The sequence below is a fragment of the Anomaloglossus baeobatrachus genome, chromosome 12 (assembly GCF_048569485.1).
Source record: "Anomaloglossus baeobatrachus isolate aAnoBae1 chromosome 12, aAnoBae1.hap1, whole genome shotgun sequence".
Classification (NCBI taxonomy): Eukaryota; Metazoa; Chordata; class Amphibia; order Anura; family Aromobatidae; genus Anomaloglossus; species Anomaloglossus baeobatrachus.
The window spans coordinates 43,460,242-43,480,374 of record NC_134364.1 but is presented as its reverse complement, the minus strand read 5'-3'; the positions used below and the strand labels follow the sequence as shown (position 1 = coordinate 43,480,374).

Genomic DNA, 20,133 nt, shown 5'->3' with positions numbered 1-20,133 from the left:
TTCATGTAGGCCAAAGTGACTTTTTTGGTGCACTGCAACCCCTGCACCGACTGTAATCACCTCTCTGACCACAATGTAATGGCATAACTAGATGCCATTTGTTTAGGAGTTCGTGGAAAAATGTCACCCTGCCTGTGAAACTGTATGTGATAGTGGCCGTATGGGTGATCGGGGCATGCTGAGAGTTGTAGTTTTGCAACAGTTACCGCAACTTTCTCCTGCCCCAGTAACAGCACAGACGTGACCGGCCGAGCTGAGTGCAGAAGCCCATAGAGAGATTGTGAGAATAACTGTGCCCTCGTATCACAGCTAACACTGCGTTCACACCTTGCAGGTTTATGTGCTGCAATTGTGGTGGAAATGAAACATTTGAGCAAAATGCAGAGAGAGGTTGTGGGGTTTTTGGGTTTCTTTTTTTTTTTTTTGTTTTTTTTTTTTTTTTTTGTCCGCACACCCCCCCCAAACCCCCCCCCCTCCCCCCCAAAAAAAAAAACAAATTGCAACTCAAAGCGCAAGGACTTCGAAATGACGTCTGATTTACTTCTATCTGTTAAATAATGGTCCACATTCCTGAAAATAAGTGTCCAAATGACTGAACTCTGCTCCCAAACTGATGGGGTCCACAATTTATTATTTAAGGAGGTTCCCCACATTGGAAATTATAACTTGTTAGGGTCCCTTGACTAAGGCGATAGATTACCCCCGCCTATGTACTGAGACCCCAGCGATCCGCTGTAGTGTGTCTGGAAATCAGAGAGGCCTTCTCTGTGCACTGAACCCTTCTGGACTGGGGGTGTAATTGTACATCGGGTCTCCATGTGTGCAGCCGCACCCTGGCCAGCAGTGCCGGCTGCACCGTACAGCCACATCTGCCTGCAGTGACCAGAGCTTGTTATGGTTGCTGCGGTCAGTCACTGACAGAGGCATTTGAATTTTTTTATTTTTTTTTTTTTTTTTTTATATATAATTTTTTTTTTTTTTTCTCTGCATGTGAACCGTTTCACTCTACCTTGCCTCGTTATTCTTTTGCAGCAATGTCTTCCTACCTGTTCATTGTGAAGTCTGAACTACCGGCCGCTATTGCTGGTTTCTTGGCTGAGGAGCACACTGGGTGAGTGTTACCAGTGATAGCATTACGGGGGAAAGAAAATGAATTGTTCTTAATTTTAATTCCTTGATAGTCTCTTGCAGTTTTCACATTAATATCCAGTTATATGGTCTAAACTATAAAGGTTATCTGTCTGCAGGATCTTGCTATATCGGAGAGCAGCATGATGTTGGGGCTGAGATCCTTATTCCACTGATTTGTCACGTACTATACTTGGTGTTTTTTGTTTCAATAAAATTAGTGTTTTATCAGCAGGAGATTATCACTATAAAATTAGGTGGTGTTTCAAGTAGAGATGAGTGAACCCAAAGTTCGGTGTTCCTAGCTAACACATAATTTACCAAAAAAAAAAGTTTGGGTGCTTTACATATGAACACCACTAGTGCGAGCATCGCTGTGCTCGGGTACGCTTGGTGCTTGGCTACATGCGAGCCGCTTGCAGTGGTTGTTTGGCTCGCACTGAAGGTAAACCTAGTGTTATCGAATGTAGACTGCACCAAACAAAACTGCTCTCCCCATGGAAGTGATCTGTTTATGGCGGGCTGTATGTGGGCAGAGACCCGAACTGCTCAATCAGTGACTTCCATTGGGGTTCAATGAAGTCTTGGTCCTAAACCCGAACTTCATCTAAAGTCCAGCTGAACTTCCACGGGTGCAACCACAGCCCCACCCACTGATTTTGACAGTTTTCTGTGTATACTGTGCATAATCGGTGGTGTGGGCGGGGTTATACAGGGCTCAGCATTCAGAGGTCTGCTAGACCTGCAGAAGAGAAAGCGGATTCTATCACTTCTGCACCCAGTAAACTAAGTGACACATTGCTGGAATCGGGGTCTCTGCCCCCCCCCCCATCATTCTGTTATCACATTGCATAGCGAAAACCTGGTGACAGATTCCCTTTTAAGCTTTTCTTTAGTGCTGTTATTGGAATTCTATTTTGTTACATGGGGCTTTATGCATGTGGCCATTTTATGGCACCTATAGCAATATAGGGTCCCATATTGTTCCTCATTTCTCCTATATTGATTTATACCGATATCAAGCAATAAAAGAAAAAAAGTCTATCAGATGCCATTTTACAGAGGCTGTTGGATATGGATCAGGGCATATATATTTTACATACAGACAGATTTCCAGGTGGAAATGAAAGGGAACCTGCCATGTAAAGGACAAAAAAAACAATAAAAAAAAAACGCTCTTAATCTGCAGATTAATAGCGTTCTGCCGCACTGAGAGCCCCAGTGTCGGGAGGAAATGTTCTTTAATCCTCCTGGCAGCCTCCGGCTTTCAGTCATAGGGCACAGCTGGTTCAGTTTCAGGCTGCCAGTCAGTGCCTGAGCACGTATAACCGCACCCTGGCACGGACAGCCGGCTCTGTACTGATGCCCTGCTGAGCCCATATCTGCAGGGTAACTTTTTTTTACATGACAGTTGCTCTTTAAAGTATATCAGCATTGCAAATAACACAATCACAAAATCTCATCCACACGTTACTAAGGAATCGGACTTGGCAGGTGCTGTGTTTTTTAAAAACCTGCAATATGTTGATTTAAGCAGCTGATTTAGGCTGGGGCCACACGAGTGTATGTTTGCTCATGCGAGAGAATCAGATGGATCACTCATATTTAAGTCACATACTGTCCATTTCCTTGTGATCCTCCTTGATATGGTTCTACTCCTTCATTGGAGTACAGCTGTGTTTAATTACCCTAAAAGGACTTGATTTGGAAAGGCGCACACCTGTCTATATAAGACCTCACAGCTCACCGTGCACGTCACACCAAATGAGAATCATGAGGTCAAAGGAACTGCCCAAGGAGCTCAAAGACAGAATTGTGGCAAGGCACAGATCTGGCCAAGGTTACAAAATAATTTCTGCAGTACTCAAGGTTCCTAAGAGCACAGTGGCCTCCATAATCCTTAAATGGAAGAAGTTTGCAACCACCAGAACTCTTCCTAGACCTGGCCGTCCAGCCAAAACTGAGCAATCGTGGGAGAAGAGCCTTGGTGAGAGAGGTAAAGAACCCAAGATCACTGTGGCCGAGCTCCAGAGATGCAGTAGGGTGATGGGAGAAAGTTCCACAATGTCAACTATCACTGCAGCCCTACACCAGTCGGGGCTTTATGGCCATGTGCCCATGGGAGATCGTACCTCTAGACTTTTCTGCAGGTATTTCCGCAGGTTCACGCAGCAACTCCCCGGAATCCGCAACTATCCATTGCCGTGGTAAATCTGCGGAATTGTTGCGGTAAACCTGCGGAAACAGTGCAGAATTCCCGCCCTGTATATCCATAGTGGAGGGGCGGGAATTCCACACATAATTCCACATGAATAATGGACATGCAGTTACATTCGGCTGTGGGTAATCCGCAGTATTTTCCGCAGCCGCAAATACCGCAGCATTGATACAGCCACTCCCCAAATCCCATAGGGTAACATGGGGAATGTCTGTACTTGTGTAAACCCCCAGATTTATCTAGAAAATACACGGGTTTTCCACGACAAAATCTGTGGTTACTTTTTCTTATGGGCACATAGTCTCGTGTGACGCCCGCATTAGGCTATCTGTTGTGAGATATGTCGTTGGGGTCATGGTTTTCGTGACGCACATCTGGCATAGTTTGCAACGTCGTCCTGTGTGACCCCTACAAGCGTCTGTAAACGATAGCAAATCTGTTACAAATCGCGAATCGTTTACACGTCGCTCATTTTTAAAAAAATCGTTTATTCTACTTTGCGCTGGTTGTTCATCGTACCCGGGGTAGCACACATCGCTCCGTGAGACACCCCGGGAACGATGAACACAGCTTACCTGCGTCCCGGTGGAAATGCAAAAGGAAGGAGGTGGGCGGGATGTTACGTCCCGCTCATCTTCGCCCCTCCGCTTCTATTGGCCGGCCGCTATGTGACGTCTCTGTGATGCCGAACGTCCCTCCCTCTTCAGGAAGTGGACGTTTGCCGCCCAGAGCGAGGTCGTCCAGGAGGTAAGTACGTGTGACAGGGGTTTAACGACTTTGTGCGCCACGGGCAACTAATTGCCCGTGGCGCACAAACGACAGGGGCGGGTTCGATCGCTTGTGCAATTGGACGATAGATCGTACCGTGTGACGCCCGCATAAGGCAGAGTGGCCCGACGGAAGCCTCTCCTCAGTGCAAGACATATGAAAGCCCGCATAGAGTTTGGAAATAAACACATGAAGAACTCCAGACTATGAGAAATAAGATTCTCTGGTCTGATGAGACGAAGATAGAAGTTTTTGGTGATAATTCTAAGCGGTATGTGTGGAGAAAACCAGGCACTCCTCATCACATGCCCAATACAATCCCAACAGTGAAACATGGTGGTGGCAGCATCATGCTATGGGGGTGTTTTTCAGCTGCAGGGATAGGACGACTGGTTGCAATTGAAGGAAAGATGAATGCGGCCAAGTACAGAGATATCCTGAAAGAAAACCTCTTCCTGAGTGCTCTGGACCTCAGACTTGGCTGAAGGTTCACCTTCCAACAAGACAATGACCCTAAGCACACAGCTAAAATAACAAAGGAGTGGCTTCAGAACAACTCTGTGACCATTCTTGACCGGCCCAGCCAGAGCCCTGACCTAAACCCAATTGAGCATCTCTGGAGAGACCTGAAAATGGCGTCCAGCAAGGTTCACCATCCAACCTGACGGAACTGGAGAGGATCTGCAAGGAAGAATGGCCGAGAATCCCCAAATCCAGGGGTGAAAAACATGTTGCATCATTCCCAAGAACACTCATGGCTGTACTAGCTCAAGAGTGCTTCTACTCGATACTGAGCAGAGGGTCTGAATACTTATGACCATGTGATATTTCACTTTTGTTTAAAAAAAAAAATAGCAAAAATGTCTACATTTCTGTTTTTGTTCTGTCAAGATGGGGTGCAGAGTGTACATTAATGAGAAAAAAAAATGACCTTTTTTTTTAATTTACCAAATGGCTGCAATAAAACTAAGACTTAAAAATGTAAAGGGGTCTGAATTATTTCCGTACCCACTATAATATATATGTATATGTAATATTATGGCTAGAGAGAGAGATATATTTTATTTATATTCTAATATATATATTAGATCTCTAGATCTATAGATATAGAGCTCTATATTTATAGATCTCTATATTTATAGATATAGATCTCTATAGATATAGATAGGTATAGATATAGATAGGTAGAGATATAGATAGATATACATAGATATAGATATATATATATATATATATATATTTAATATATAATATCATATAATATATGAGAGATAGAGAGAGAGATATTCTGTTTCTGCTGATTTATTTCCATTGTAGAAGTTCCTCAGCGGATAAATCTTTTTTTATTTTCTAAGAAATGAGAACAACTACAAATCCCAGCTCACCACCCCTCCCAGTGATTTCACATTAGCCATACTCTATCTAATTCTGCATTTCAGGGCCTGGTACCTGGACGGTAGATGGCTGCTAATAATTACAGCAGTGTGCATTGTACTCCCGTTGGCGCTGCTCCCCAAAATAGGTAAGGAAGAAAAAAAAATTATGTATTCTGGGATAAAAGTTTCACTTTAATGGGACGGCAGAAGGAAAGGGGCCCCGGTAGAAAGCAAAGAGACTTTTCCTTCTTTCTTTGGGGATACTTTAATTTGTTGCAGCCAGGGGGCCTGGCTTGTTAAGCCATTACTTAGGTTGCAGTAGTATGTTGTCTGTTACACAAAAATAAAATCTTTACAGGAGAACATAAAAGGGCAGCTTTTACTTATGGCATTCCATTAGCGGTAAAGCTCGTCCTAATTCGGCCCTACAAAACGAGGTGAATGATCTGTGACAGGCACTGGGAAAAGGCTGTAAGCTCCAGATACCACGCACTGTAAAATAAAACATACCAGAAATGTAAAACCTTTAGCTCTGCATTAAGATCGGGTTCCATATAAATTGCTTTTTATTTTACTGTTATTTTACAGGCTTTCTTGGCTACACAAGTAGTTTGTCATTTTTCTTTATGGTCTACTTTGCCATTGTGGTAAGTCCTTAAAATAACTCTTTCGGGGGGCTTAAGTGGCCGAAATGACTTACTCCCTTTACACTTCTTTAATGAGTCCGGGCTGAAAGGACCATTTTTATTTTTTTATTTTTTTTTTACTTCTTTCTCCTAATGCATTTTTATCACCTACACCTCTTTTAGATTGAGTTTTAGGTCATAGAGTAAAATATTCAGAAATAAATTTTGATTTTTAAAGTTTTAGGAAGTCTTTAGAATTTAATATACCTCTGGAGGACAAATATTATTTCATACCTTGTATAAATTGAAGGGGAAACTTTGGACTTGGGCTGCACCCAACTGTATCACCTTTTAAAAGGAGGGGTGTCGCACCCAGTTGATTGCCTGAATTCTGTGATGTGAAAACAAAGGTTTTCTCATTCCATGCAGGTCGTGGCTGTAAAGAAAAATATATAAAATAAAACGGATTTGTAAAACATATATGCATGCATGTGAAGTATATACTATGCTTCCTTCAGAAGCTTGGAGGGTTATAAACTGCTTTCAACAATTATGGATTTTTTTTTTCTCATTGTCTGAAGGCCTTGTTTAGATGGAAACGTTATATATTTTGCAGATTATTGCCATATTTTCCGGCGTATAAGACGACCCGCAACTTTTCCAGTTAGAGTTTGGGATATACCGTATATTCGCGAGTATAAGCCAAAGCCTCTATTTTACCACAAAAAAAACGGATAAACCTTATTGATTCGAGTATAAGCCTAGGGTGGGAAATGCAGCAGATACTGGTAAATTTCAAAAATAAAAATAGATCCCGATAAAATGTAATGTGCCCTTCCTTGTCCCCCCTTGCTCTAATGTGTCCATTGTTTAGTAATGTGCCCTGCAGTAATGTGCCCATTGTTTAGTATTACTTTCCTACTGGTCCCATTCTATTATGCCGTTGTTTATACACAATAAAAATTATTCTCCTCTGTTCTCCGTTCCCGCGGTGCCCTCAGCTACTTCTTGCAGACTGCAATCACTTAGACCTCTTTGTGATCTCGTCCGGTGTACGGAGTCTCCACTGCAGGCTGTCCACCATGCACCGGACTTGAGCATCAAGGGGTGCTTGTGCGGACCGCAGGCACATAGACCCCTCCATGATTGTGACCAATACACAGGGCCGCCGCTGCTGTCAGAGCTTTAGGGTATGTGCGCACGTTGCTTTTTACCTGCTTTTTACCTGCTTTTTTGCTGCTTTTTCTTCTGCGCTGTTTAATGCCAAAATGGATGTGTTCTTCTATTCAAGCAAAGTCTATGGGAATTTGGGTTTCTTGTTCACACTATGTTGTTCAAAATGCTGCCTTTTTGTGGCAGAACTTTGGTCAAAAACTCAGCTTTTCAAAGAAGCAACATGTCAATTGTTTTTGCCATTTGGGTTTTGCACTGCAAAGCTGAGTTTTTGACCAAAGTTCTGCCACAAAAAGGCAGCATTTTGAACAACATAGTGTGAACAAGAAACCCAAATTCCCATAGACTTTGCTTGAATAGAAGAACACATCCATTTTGGCATTAAACAGCGCAGAAGAAAAAGCAGCAAAAAAGCAGGTAAAAAGCAACGTGCGCACATACCCTTACTGCAGTTGAATGCTTTGCGCCGCCACCGTAAAGCATTCAACTGCAGTAAAGCCATGACCACAGACAGCAGCCCCGTGCACCAAACACGATCAAGGAGGGGTCTATGTGCCTGAGAGGCAGAGAAGGAGGTAACAGGATACAAGGGCGGGCCAGAGGGATGCGCTACTGCTCTGATAGTCTTGGGATAGGGAGGGCTAATTATATGCCCTATAAGACGACCCACGACTTTTGAGAAGATTTTCAGGGGTCAAAAAGTCATCATATACGCCGGAAAATACGATATCATTAATGATTTGGCGCATTATAAGTGTTTTAGGTCTTCACGACTTGGCACGGCCACCTGTTGTCTATGACTTATTCCATACGCAGGGGTGGGCAATTCAATTTTCCTGAGGGGCTATACGAGACCATGACTGCTGTAAAGGACCGCACCAATTGGCTGAAATTAATTCTGTTCAATATTGATTTATTAATTGTATTACTTAATATTGAGCAGAATGAAGTATGCTGACATCATCCTATATACTGTGAGCCTACAGACAGCCCACCCTACATATAGTATAAGCCCCTCCCCCCACATAGCCTTTCTATATACAATGTGAACTCCTCCCACATAGACCTTCCTATATACAATGTGAGCCCCCACATAGCCCTTCTATATATGAGCCCCCAGAAAATCACCTATATACAATGTGAGGCCCCCACAAAGCCACCTATATACAGTATGAGCCCCCAGTCTTCTAAATACAGTATGAGCAATTAGCAATAATTAGCAAACTTTGTAAAATATTCTTAATTGGAGAAATCTGCTTATTCGCCACTTATGAGCCGCCACTTCTCCAACCTTTTACCTTTTTGAACTCCTTTATCCTTTTAAGAAAAACACTCAAATCTGCCTTGCTCACAGCATGAGTGAGCGCAAGTAGAGATGAGCGAACCTGAAATGTTCAGTGGTCATACCAAACATGGACTTTAGTAAAAAAAAAAAAAAGCAAAAACAAAAAAAAAAAAAAAAAAAAAAAAAAACAGGGTTCAGAGTTTGGGTGCTTTTACATATGAAAACCACTTGCGCGAGCATTGTTGTACTCTGTTCAGCCCAGTGCGAGCAGCTTGCAGGATTTGATCTGCTCACACTCGGGGTAACAGCGTGATCGGATGTAGTGTGCGCCAAACAAAAAGATGCAAACACATTGCCCCCAGAAGTGTCCAGTTTATGGCTGGCGGCATGTGGGCGGAGACCTAAGCTGCCCATTTAATGACTTCATTGGGGTTCAGAAGGTCAAGTATGGGTCCCAAACCGAATTTTATCTAAAGTCTGGCTGAATCCGGCAAACTGAACTTCCACGGGTCCGCTCATCTCTAGTTGCAAGCTCACCGAAGTATCATGTTTCAGCAGGAGGAGAGGTACTTGGCACAGAGACCAGGTGGACACACAGGAAGATTGTGCTGCAGCCATTTGCCAAAAGTATTTCACTTTAGTGCTGGATTCACAGCCACACTGCTCGGTTCTGCTGTACAATGTCCTCCAAGCTGCTGCTGTACAATGTCCTCCATGCTGCTGCTTTTGAACATGTGCTATTGAGAGACAGGAGAGCAGGAATACCTCATGTCTGCTTGTGCTGTACATTGGAGAAATCATGGCAACTAATCACCCACCGGCTTACAGAGGCCACAGTCATAAGTCTGTGTTTCACGGTCCGAGTACGGACCAACCGTGTGTCTTTTGACCCAAACGTGACTTGAGATCCACAACCAGTCCGTCTTTGGCCGGATTCTCACATATGTGTTTTATGGTCCAAGTCACAGTATTGTCACATCCTCTAAAGCTCAAAACAATGAAGGTAAAAAAAAAAACCTAAAAATTTAGAATTTCACCATTTTTCAAAAACCACCCGGCCCTATCCTCTACTTCAGATTTTTTACTACCGTCATATAATTAGGCAGAAGTATAAGCAATGGTCCAGTGTTTGCTCGTAGAGAATAGTTTACATATGTACGGTGTATATGTGGATTGAGATTTCTTCAGACCTTGAAGGAACTATATCATCATTGCCAGGATGAAGTTTTACTTGCGTTGTTAGCCCACACCTCTGGGAACATGACAAGAGCCAAATTTTTTTTAGGATTTCAGTATTCACCAAGCAATCAGTCAAGAAACTGTTGTTTAGCTCACTAAAAGAAAATTATTGGACATGCCAAAAATCTGGTATATCCATGACCCCCAGAGAAATATGCTGGACCACCATGATTTGCAGTAATGGCTGCAGCATTGCCTGTTCCTCTTGCCTCCATTATGAGGACTCAGTAACTGGCTCTTAATATTACTGCCTGATTCCTAAAATTGGAATGATTGTATCTTCAGTGTATTTTGTGGTTTGGACGGCAAATTGCATTTTATTACATTTTTTTTTTTTTTCAAAAGGCTCCGTCCTTACATTTCTACATGTGTCTGTTGTCTGCTTGCTAAAAAAAAGTGTCATATCACAAAATTTCCACCCTAGCTCATACACACTGCAGAATAGATTTTATATTTTCTTTGTAGTGGTTGGAGCACCTTTTTTTTTATAGAGTCTTTAATCCTCTGCTTTCTTTTAAAGAGTCAAAGAATTAAAGGGGACTTCTCACTGTATTTTTTAACATTTAACCGGAGTACCTCCTCCAATTGATGGCGGTTCACCCATTTCGGAACAGTTTTTAGTTTTTTCCTGTGACCCTCCATTACAAAGTTATGTCCCTCTGTAATAATGGTGAAACTTTCCCCATCATCTAACTGGGTGTATACCATAGACCTACTGTGGGCGTGGCTGTGTTATGATTGGGCAGTATCAGAGGAAAAAATAGCAAACGCCCACAGAGAAGTCTACTGTAGTTGGTTGGCAGAAAGATTTGCACCATTTTTATCGGAGGGCATAACTTTGGAATGGAGGGACACAGAAGAAAAAAAAAACTGTTCCTGAATCGGAGAAGCGTTGGTTGTAGGAGGCACGCAATTTAAATAAAGAAAATAATCCTATGAAATGCCCCCTTTAAATTATAAAATGTTGCTGTCTGCCACCACTAGGAGGAGCTTTGAAGTGTACAGAGTAATCATATTAAACTTAACAGGTTTTCCCTATTGTGTTCCTGAATGCAGCCAGATTTAGAGAATGTAAAAGGGTTTGTCTCCTAAAAATAAACCCTGTTCATATGCTCTAAGGGTACCGTCTCACTAAACAACGTACCAGCGATTCCGACCACGATATGACCTGGTCAGGATCGCTGGTGCCTCGCTACAGGGTCGCTGGTGAGCTGTCAATCAGGCATATCTCACCAGCGACTCTGCACTTGGTAACCAAGGTAAATATTGGTTAACTAAGCAAAGCGCTTTGCTTGGTTACCCGATATTTACCTTGGTTACCAGTGTACACCGCTTAGCGCTGGCTCCCTGCACACGTAGCCAGGGTAAATATCAGGTAACTAAGCAAAGCGCTTTGCTTAGTAAACCAATGTGTACCCTGATTACGTGTGCAGGGAGCCAGTGCTAAACGGTGTACGCTGGTAACCAAGCAAAGCGCTTTGCTTAGTTACCCAATATTTACCATTGTTACCAGCGTACACCGCTTACAGAGTCGGTGCTCGTTGGTCTCCCACTGTCAAACACAGCGGGAGACCAACGAGCAAAAAATAAACCAGAACAGTGTGTAACGATCAGTGATTTCACAGCAGGGGCCAGGTCGCTGCTCAGTGTCACACACAGCGAGATCGCTGATGAGGTCACTGGTACGTCACAAAACCTGTGACTCAGCGATCTCGCTATGTGAGAAGTACCCCTAAAAGACATAAGGATGTAAAAAAAGGATTAGAAAATGTTTAGTCTCTTGTTTTGTCTTTCTGCTCCTGCTCTCCTGTCTGACAAACAGGCAGCTTTCAGTTTGGGGCAATCAAGGTCTTGGCTGGTGCAATGAATATTGGTAAAAGAAGTTCTAATACCTATAGTGCTGGCATAACTCCAATGAAGAGGTACCGCCCACTGACAGGATGAATGGTAAGTTACAGGGAACAGAAGCTCCGAGACACTGATCTGGAATTTTTCCAAGTCGTTCTTAGGTGATCTAGTGAAATTTAGAACACAATGCAAACGTTCCAAGCCGCGAGAGCAGCAGCATGGCGGTACATGACCGGGCAGGTGTAATCCGTTTATCAGCTGTGAATATCTGTGCTTCTGTATTAAACAGTAATTGCTCATACATTTCCTTGTCTGCATCTGAACTCGGCCATAGGTTGAATCTCTTAGCTGAACTAATGAGCTAAAAAATTGATCATAGGGTTGCTTTGTTTTTTGTTTTTTTATCTTTTTTCCTAACCACAGTCCCCACATCATTATATGTATTCATTTGCTTTTCAGGTTGTGATTAAAAAATGGTCCATTCCTTGTCCTCTTCCTCAGAATTACACGTTAATGTACACGGAGGTAAGATTTTATCTTTGGAGATCGGTAGATTGAAAAATGGAAATGGGTTGGAACTGAAAATGACAGAAGTGTAGGTGATCTAATATGTAATAATCATTGGCAAATCGACTGTCATCTGCCCACTTTCACAGTGTGTTACAAGGGTGGCCAATTGTTATTTTTGGGGGTCTCCATAATGGCTAGCTGTCGTTCAGAGGATTCAACCACAGCAAGTATTAAACATAGGAGACCTACTCCTGCAATACCAACTCCATTAATTCCAGCGACTCCAGTTTGTGGGTTTCATGGCTTTTGGTGGCATTACAAAGTGTTGCCACCCTGCAGATATTTCACATTGCAAAGTAGGCAGAAGTTTGTATAGACACAATATTAATACAGACTATCCTTTTAATGGCCAGCACACAATTATCCACAACTTTGCACCGCCATGTAACAATAATCTTACAAGAATTGTGTAAAACTGGCCACTAACAAAGTAACAAAGATACTACAAAAGCAACGACCATACAAATGTGGCCTCATCATTGCTCTCACAAGAGGCTTCTCTTTTCTTTGGTTGTTTGCGCTGTTTTGTACTCTGCGATTGTCCTTTTCTCTTGTCTTCTAAATTAGCTGAGAGATTATTAGTATACAGTCAGGGAGCTGAACTGTGATCTTTCATTATAACCATACAGGAGCTGTGCAACCATCATCAGAAATTGTGATAGGAGTTTCTGTTCCACCTTGGAGATAACTTCAATCGTAGAGTCCATGCATTTTCATTATACAGGAAATTGTGTTGATCAGAGAGGATAAAGCTAAATAATTCCCAGGGGTTCAGCATAACCTTACTTGAGATGTATGCTGTGAATTTTCAGATCAAAAGGAACAACTAACTACTGTAAAGTTTTTCTAAAAATAAGACCGTCTTTTTTTTTTTTTTTTTTTAGAGCAAAAAAAAAAAAAAGTATAAAAGTGCTAGAGCTTAATTTTGCAAAAAAATAAAAGGACACAAAACCCCCCCCCCCCCTTTGCCAGGAGAATCATACTTGCCAGACTGCAGGTGTCTGTGTGGCTCCCAGTTCTCCTGCTATCTTCGGCGCGGGCGCTTCCAGCAGGTATGCTTCACAGCGGTCCTCCCCTGCTTTTGGCTGAGACTCATACATCAGATCACGCACACACAATCACACATCAGATTGACCACCCACACTCACTCACCGCATTCGGCAATACAGATTGCTTCTGGCGATTTGCTTCTGGCTGGCAGCGGAAGATGGGACACAGTGCGGTAGAGTGTGAGGACCTGCAGTGGAAAGCATCGATGTGTTCCACCGTAGGTCCTCTATGCATTCCAGGTTCCCCTGTAGGCCAGAAGTAATCGGTATCGCTGTGTATGTGTGTTCCACTGCAGGGCCTCCTATTCGGCGTCTGGTGAGTAGGATTGTGGGGTGTCGGTTTTCTATAATGAAGTGTCCTGCAGTATCTTTAACTATTTTAGCTGCATGAACACTTCATTATTGAACCGTAACTGGGGCTTTTTTCGGGGGGAGGGCTTATATTTAAGACTTACACCGAAAAGGCTGAAAATTCCTGTTAGGGCTTATTTTTGAGGGAGCGCTTATTTTTAGAAAAACAGGGTAGATTAGGGGACAGGATGAGTTAAAAACAAAAACAGAAATACTCTTTAAAATCATGATTTTTCTGTTCCAACCCGTACAATCAGATACGGCACTAGAGATCAATGATTGATCTCTAGGTCAAGACAGAAGTATGGTATACAAACAATTCTTGCCTATATGCCCGACACATGAGTGATAGTGTTAGAGAGCCAAGAGCCACATCTAAAAGGTGCACGAGGACAGTAGAGATCACCTCTTTATTAATTTCTATGGGACTGACAGCTCTGTCATGTTACTCCTTTTACAAGTGAATGGAATGCTGGTCATGCATGTGATCTATTTATTATAGCGCCATTTAGTCCATGGCACTTTACATGTGAAAAGGGGTGTACATAATAAAGAAGTACGATAATCATGAACAATACAAGGCACAGACTGGTACAGGAGGAGAGGACCCTGACCACGAGGGCTCAGTCTACAGGGGATCAATGAGGACACAGTAGGTGAGGGTGGAGATGGTCATACAGTGGACTCAGGATTGCGGCGGGTTGTAGGCTTGTCGGAAGAGGTGGTTCATCAGGTTCCTTTTGAAGGTTTCCACGGTTTGTGAGAGTTGGGGTATGGTGGGGTAGAGAATTCATGAGTATGGGGGAGGCACGAGAGAAATCTTATATGCTGTTGTGGGAAGAGAAGATAAGAGGGGAGTAGAGAAGGAGATCTTGTGAGGATCGAAGGTTGTATGTAGGTAAGTACCGGGAGACAGAGAGGACTTTAGAACCCCTGTTTTAGAGACTAAGAAAAGTCTCACCCATTAGACGCCCAGCAATCTTACATTTGTCACCTATCCTGTGGATAGGTTAAAAATGTATGTAGTGAGACAAACAAAAAGCAAAGAAAACAACATAATGTCAAATGTCTTGCCCCATGCTTGACCTCTCCAGAGTCCCAGACCACAACTCATTAACTGAATGTCTCCGCACTGATGTTCTTCCCCTACTGGTCACCACTTCTGGGATTCCAGCAGAGATGGAACAGATCCGTCAGTGACATGGAACTGTGCATAGACAGAAGCAACCATACAGCCTACCATTCTGCTGGAGTCTCCACAACCCTTATTTTGGAGAAGTGCTATTATGGGACAATCCAAATCGTGTATTTAGATTATTACTTTATCAAACTGTAGCATTTTGTTATGGTTTTTTTTGTTTTGTTTTTTTTCTAGAATTCCAACAGTTCTGAATGTAAACCAAAACTTTTTGAGTTTTCCAAAGAGGTGAGTGATATAAGAATTGCACATTCGGGGAATTTGTCTTTCTTCAGGATTAATAACTATATATCAATATGTGAGAATATATAGTAGGGTGCAACAGAGCTAAAATTGGTTTGTCTCTACAGTACAACACCATTTTACTCATGTCGGGGTGCTGGTGAATGTAGAAACCTAATCACTGTATTTCCCCCTAATACATCATTTTTAGAGGCCCTTGGCATAACAATAATGATGGACTGATATGGAGTCACAAGGATCAGAGACCCTCTGATCTTCTGAACTTCAAAAGCTGGCACCACTCAAGGGAATAATAGGCCCCAAGGGAGAATTGGGTTACACCAGGGATGACCGATGGTGGGATCTAAAATGTTGGGGACATTTAGAAACATAATCCAAGGATGCTTGTTCTTGTCAGGCTTGATTTAACCATTGGCTTTTATAGCAGTATTAGGTTACAAACACAACAAAAGTTAAGTGTCCGTCCTTGGTTATTATCTGGGATATGGCTACCTGTGCGTGGTAACTGCAGAGATTGTGTCACATCAAGATAGGCCGAGTGTGAAATGGTTTGTTTTCCTTTCGTCTTGGTATTTTACGTGTTGTTTTCCCTTTTTATAGTGTTAAAGGTGTGGAATTTTACATTATTTTTTTTATTTTAACGATTGATTTTCCTGCATTGAAGTCAAATATATTATAATCAGACGCAACCAACTAGCTAAGCGGACATCATATCTGTGTTTTCTTGGTAGGGTTTTGTGGGTTTTTTTCGTTTTTTTTTTTAAGGTGTAGGTGTGTGTGTGGGTGTGTGTATATGTGTGTGTGTATATATATATATATATATATATATATATATATATATATATATATATATATATATATATATATATATATATATATATATATATATATATATATATATATATATATATATATATATATATATATATATAATATAATATTTTACTTAGCGGCATCCAAACATCTGCAAAATGGTCAGGTTCCTTCTTTCAGCCCACTCACGGCTTTCGAATCCTGGAGCACTTGAAAGACAGAACATAGGGTACAGCAAGGCGTTAATTTTGGGGGAGGGTTTGTTTTTGTTTTCACTTTTTAGCGCTTTTTCAGGTGGGCTTCTGAGCGAAATCTGCATTAAAACTAAGTCAGTCGGTAGCAAACCTTTAGGGTTTGTTTACATGGGTTGGACTCCCAGCGTTATGAAAGACATTTCATGAATGTGGATCAGCACAGCAGATTAGGCATCCAAATAATTTTGTTGTTGAAATTCCGCAGCTAATACATCCCATGTGAACATACCCTAAAGATATCTATACTCATTAGATAAAAATGGGCTGCTGGTAGAACCAATGAATGGTCATTATGCTGATGGACAGTCGAAATTCATGTTTTACTACACACTGCCTCCTATCCAATGTTGGAGAGAGGAGTTGGGCTCTATTAATGGGAATCAGTCAGCAGATTTTGCTATGTAAGCTGAAGACAGCATGCTGCAAGGGTTCAAACATAGAATTTGGGGATGCCTGTCTTGTCCAAGATCTGATCTGTTTATTTGCTTTGTTTGTATAAGTAGCAGGGCTCTTATCATGCACCCTCCTCTGGCACCTCACTGTCAATGTATAATCTCTATAGAGAGCCTGGTGTGGGTGGGGGCAGCCCTCTCAGCTCTGCTGCATTGCTAAATCTAAAAATTCTGATTTGTGTCAGAACAACTGCAACCAGAAAACTAAGTGATACATCATTAGATTCAGGATCTCTTTGCCTACATTATGCTGGTCTCAGATGAGGTAGTAAAAACCTTCTGACAGATTCCCTTTCAATTAACTAAAGGTTTCCCTAATTTTGGGGTACCCAAGTGGGCTGCATTCTTTCCACTGTATATCCTGTCCTCTGTGTACCATCTCATTGTATTTTTTTTTTTCATGTAATCTAAACCATTTTCCTTTTCTGTTTTGGAATCATTTTTGGGATTTTTGTCTTGCATCTTAGAGCGCATTTGCATTACCCACCATGGCTTTCTCATTTCTGTGCCATACATCTGTTTTGCCCATTTACTGTGAGCTTAAGAGGTAAGTCTGTGATCCACTCCTAGATTAGACACTTTGCTATCGCTCTGAAGATTGCGGTTTATTATCATTGTTCTACCTTTTCATGCTTTTGTTGTGATGCTTCTGGGAGTAAAATGGAATGACCAAATAATAATTTGCTTTATAATTTTATGTATTTATTCTGACACGTTAAAGGGATATGACTGTATCGTGGGACAGGAACGCTCAGCCCAATCATCTTATCTCCCACTACACAAAAGGATCACCGCTTATTAAAATTCCTGGGGCTGGATCCTTCTCTCCTCTGACATCTGTTGGGGGAGAGTCAGTGACCCCCATACACAACCCTCATATTGGTGGGTTTGGACAGCTTTCATCTAATACGCTGTCATTTTTCAGCCTGATGAATTGTGTTAGTTGATATCTAGTGATGAGCGAGCACTACCATGCTCGGGTGCTCTGTACATGTAACTAGTGATGAGCGGGCACTACCATGCTCGGGTGCTCAGTACATGTAACTAGTGAGGAGCGGGCACTACCATGCTCAGGTGCTCTGTACTTGTAACTAGTCATGAGCGGGCACTACCATGCTCAGGTGCTCTGTACTTGTAACTAGTGATGAGCGAGCACTACCATGCTCGGGTGCTCTGTACTTGTAACTAGTGATGAGCGAGCACTACCATGCTCAGGTGCTCTGTACTTGTAACTAGTGATGAGTGAGCATTACCATGCTCGGGTGCTCTGTACTTGTAACTAGTGATGATTGGGCACTACCATGCTCGGGTGCTCTGTACTTGTAACTAGTGATGATTGGGCACTACCATGCTCGGGTGCTCTGTACTCGTAACTAGTGATGAGCGGGCACTACCATGCTCAGGTGCTCTGTACTTGTAACTAGTGATGATTGGGCACTACCATGCTCGGGTGCTCATTACTGGTAACTAGTGATGAGCGTGCACTACCATGCTCGGGTGCTCAGTACTGGTAACTAGTGATCAGCGGACACTACCATGCTCGGGTGCTCAGTACTGGTAACTAGTGATGAGCGGGCACTACCATGCTCGGGTGCTCATTACTGGTAACTAGTGATGAGCGTGCACTACCATGCTCGGGTGCTCAGTACTGGTAACTAGTGATCAGCGGACACTACCATGCTCGGGTGCTCAGTACTGGTAACTAGTGATGAGCGGGCACTACCATGCTCTGGTGCTCAGTACTTGTAACTAGTGATGAGCGTGCACTACCATGCTCGGGTGCTCAGTACTTGTAACTAGTGATGAGCGGGCACTACCATGCTCGGGTGCTCAGTACTCCTAACTAGTGATGAGCAAGCACTATTATGCTCTGTACTTTTAACAAGCAGTCAGACACTCGAATGGGCTCGACACGTGTCCAGAGTACAATGGAAGTCAATGAGAAGGTCTTCCGGAAAAATATGCTTGAATTCCCCATTGACTTACATTATGTTTTGGGTACTCTATTTGCGCTCATCCAAGTGTAAAACTGCTGGTTATGAGTCCCAAGCATGGTAGTGCCCGCTCACCACTAGTTACGAGTACCGAGCACTTGAGCATGGTAGTTACGAGTACCGAGCATGGTAGTGCACGCTCATCACTAGTTACAAGTACTGAGCACCTGAGCATGGTAGTGCCCGCTCATCACCAGTTACCAGTACTGAGCACCTGAGCATGGTAGTGCCCGCTCATCACTAGTTACGAGTACCGAGCACTTGAGCATGGTAGTTACGAGTACCGAGCATGGTAGTGCACGCTCATCACTAGTTACAAGTACTGAGCACCTGAGCATGGTAGTGCCCGCTCATCACCAGTTACCAGTACTGAGCACCTGAGCATGGTAGTGCCCGCTCATCACTAGTTACCAGTACTGAGCACCTGAGCATGGCAGTGCCCGCTCATCACTAGTTACGAGTACTGAGCACCTGAGCATGGTAGTGCCCACTCATCACTAGTTACTAGTACTGAGCACCCGAGCATGGTAGTGCCCACTCATCACTAGTTACCAGTACTGAGCACCTGAGCATGGTAGTGCCCGCTCATCACTAGTTACAAGTACTGAGCACCTGAGCATGGTAGTGCCCACTCATCACTAGTTACCAGTACTGAGCACCTGAGCATGGTAGTGCCCGCTCATCACTAGTTACCAGTACTGAGCACCTGAGCATGGCAGTGCCCGCTCATCACTAGTTACCAGTACTGAGCACCTGAGCATGGCAGTGCCCGCTCATCACAATTGCTATCCTTTTTATCGTAAACCTTCTGGTAATGTTTCTTTTTTTTCTCTCCAGTCCGTCTAAGAGCCGGATGCAGAATGTTGCAAACCTCGGAATATCTCTAAGCTTCCTCATCTATTTCATTTCCGCACTGTTTGGTTACCTTACGTTTTATGGTATGTTCTCAACTATACAAGTCAGATTTCCTAATTTTCTGTATAATTAAGATTGTCGCCCACATTCAGCTATAAAGTGTATCTGCAATAACAAAAAAAAAACCTTGAGAAAATCCTATTAAGTTCTATTCACATCTACTTCATAAACAGAAGCCAAAGCATTCTAAGAAAGCCCAATGGCTCCAAAAGAAGCCAATTGAGAACGCACATACACTGTGCCAGCGAGAGGTGCACACATCATAGCACTACAATAGCCAATCATTTCATTATAGAGTGCCAAACCCCTAACGGCAGCAGTGAATGAGGAAATGGAACAGGGCACACAGGCATGGAGCAACTCATTTGAAAGGGTTTTCCCACTATAGTGATATTGATGACCTATGCCACATAAGTCATCAATATCAAATCAATGGGGGCTAACACCCAGCAATCCCTCCGATCAGCTGCTATCCGCTCCGGCATCTGCAGACTATAACTGTATATGGAGCGGAACAGCACAGCTCCATACACCATGTAGTGGCCACTCCCAGGTACTGCAGCTCAGCTCCTATTCATTTGAGTCCATTGAGTATTGATTGGAAAGGTTAATTCCCATAAAATCCCAGTGATG

General features: G+C 42.8%; 2 protein-coding genes across 3 annotated transcripts in view; one reads left to right on the top strand and one right to left on the bottom strand.

Moving 5' to 3' along the window:
- Positions 1-20,133, bottom strand: part of TRMT5 (tRNA methyltransferase 5) — a 68,996-nt gene that overhangs the window by 38,172 nt on the left and 10,691 nt on the right. Inside the window, exon 2 of the mRNA XM_075330505.1 lies at positions 6,411-6,552. The gene's annotated coding sequence lies outside the window, so the exon portion shown is untranslated. The remainder of the gene's footprint in view (positions 1-6,410; positions 6,553-20,133) is intronic.
- The window catches only part of SLC38A6 (solute carrier family 38 member 6), a 54,109-nt gene that overhangs the window by 23,896 nt on the left and 10,080 nt on the right, over positions 1-20,133 (top strand). For both annotated transcript variants that reach the window (XM_075330507.1, XM_075330506.1), the window contains exons 6-12: positions 1,033-1,111; positions 5,554-5,636; positions 6,079-6,137; positions 12,121-12,186; positions 15,007-15,057; positions 17,059-17,138; positions 19,423-19,523. In XM_075330507.1, the coding sequence (XP_075186622.1) occupies positions 1,033-1,111; positions 5,554-5,636; positions 6,079-6,137; positions 12,121-12,186; positions 15,007-15,057; positions 17,059-17,138; positions 19,423-19,523 (519 nt within the window). The remainder of the gene's footprint in view (positions 1-1,032; positions 1,112-5,553; positions 5,637-6,078; positions 6,138-12,120; positions 12,187-15,006; positions 15,058-17,058; positions 17,139-19,422; positions 19,524-20,133) is intronic.